This window comes from Mesitornis unicolor, unplaced genomic scaffold (assembly GCF_000695765.1).
Source record: "Mesitornis unicolor isolate BGI_N332 unplaced genomic scaffold, ASM69576v1 scaffold34551, whole genome shotgun sequence".
In the NCBI taxonomy this organism is placed as follows: Eukaryota; Metazoa; Chordata; class Aves; order Mesitornithiformes; family Mesitornithidae; genus Mesitornis; species Mesitornis unicolor.
The window spans coordinates 397-596 of record NW_010166341.1 but is presented as its reverse complement, the minus strand read 5'-3'; the positions used below and the strand labels follow the sequence as shown (position 1 = coordinate 596).

At 68.0% G+C, this 200-nt stretch overlaps 1 protein-coding gene across 1 annotated transcript in view; it reads left to right on the top strand.

Moving 5' to 3' along the window:
• Window positions 1–30: 30 nt before the first annotated feature.
• LOC104548814 (transcriptional adapter 3-like) overlaps window positions 31–200 on the top strand; it is a gene marked incomplete at its 3' end in the record, with an annotated part of 560 nt that continues 390 nt past the window's right edge. Inside the window, exon 1 of the mRNA XM_010194933.1 lies at window positions 31–200. This exon is cut by the window's right edge and continues 23 nt beyond it. Within this exon, the coding sequence (XP_010193235.1) occupies window positions 31–200 (170 nt within the window).

Sequence of the window (200 nt, the reverse complement as noted above, 5' to 3'; positions counted from 1 at the left end):
ATAGACCCCTCCCCGCTGCTCCCCGCTGCCATGAGCGAGCTGAAGGACTGCCCGCTGCAATTCCACGACTTCAAGTCGGTGGACCACGTGAAGGTGTGCCCCCGGTACACGGCCGTGCTGGCCCGCTCCGAGGACGACGGCATCGGCATCGAGGAGCTGGACACGCTGCAGCTGGAGCTGGGGACGCTGGGTTCCCCCGC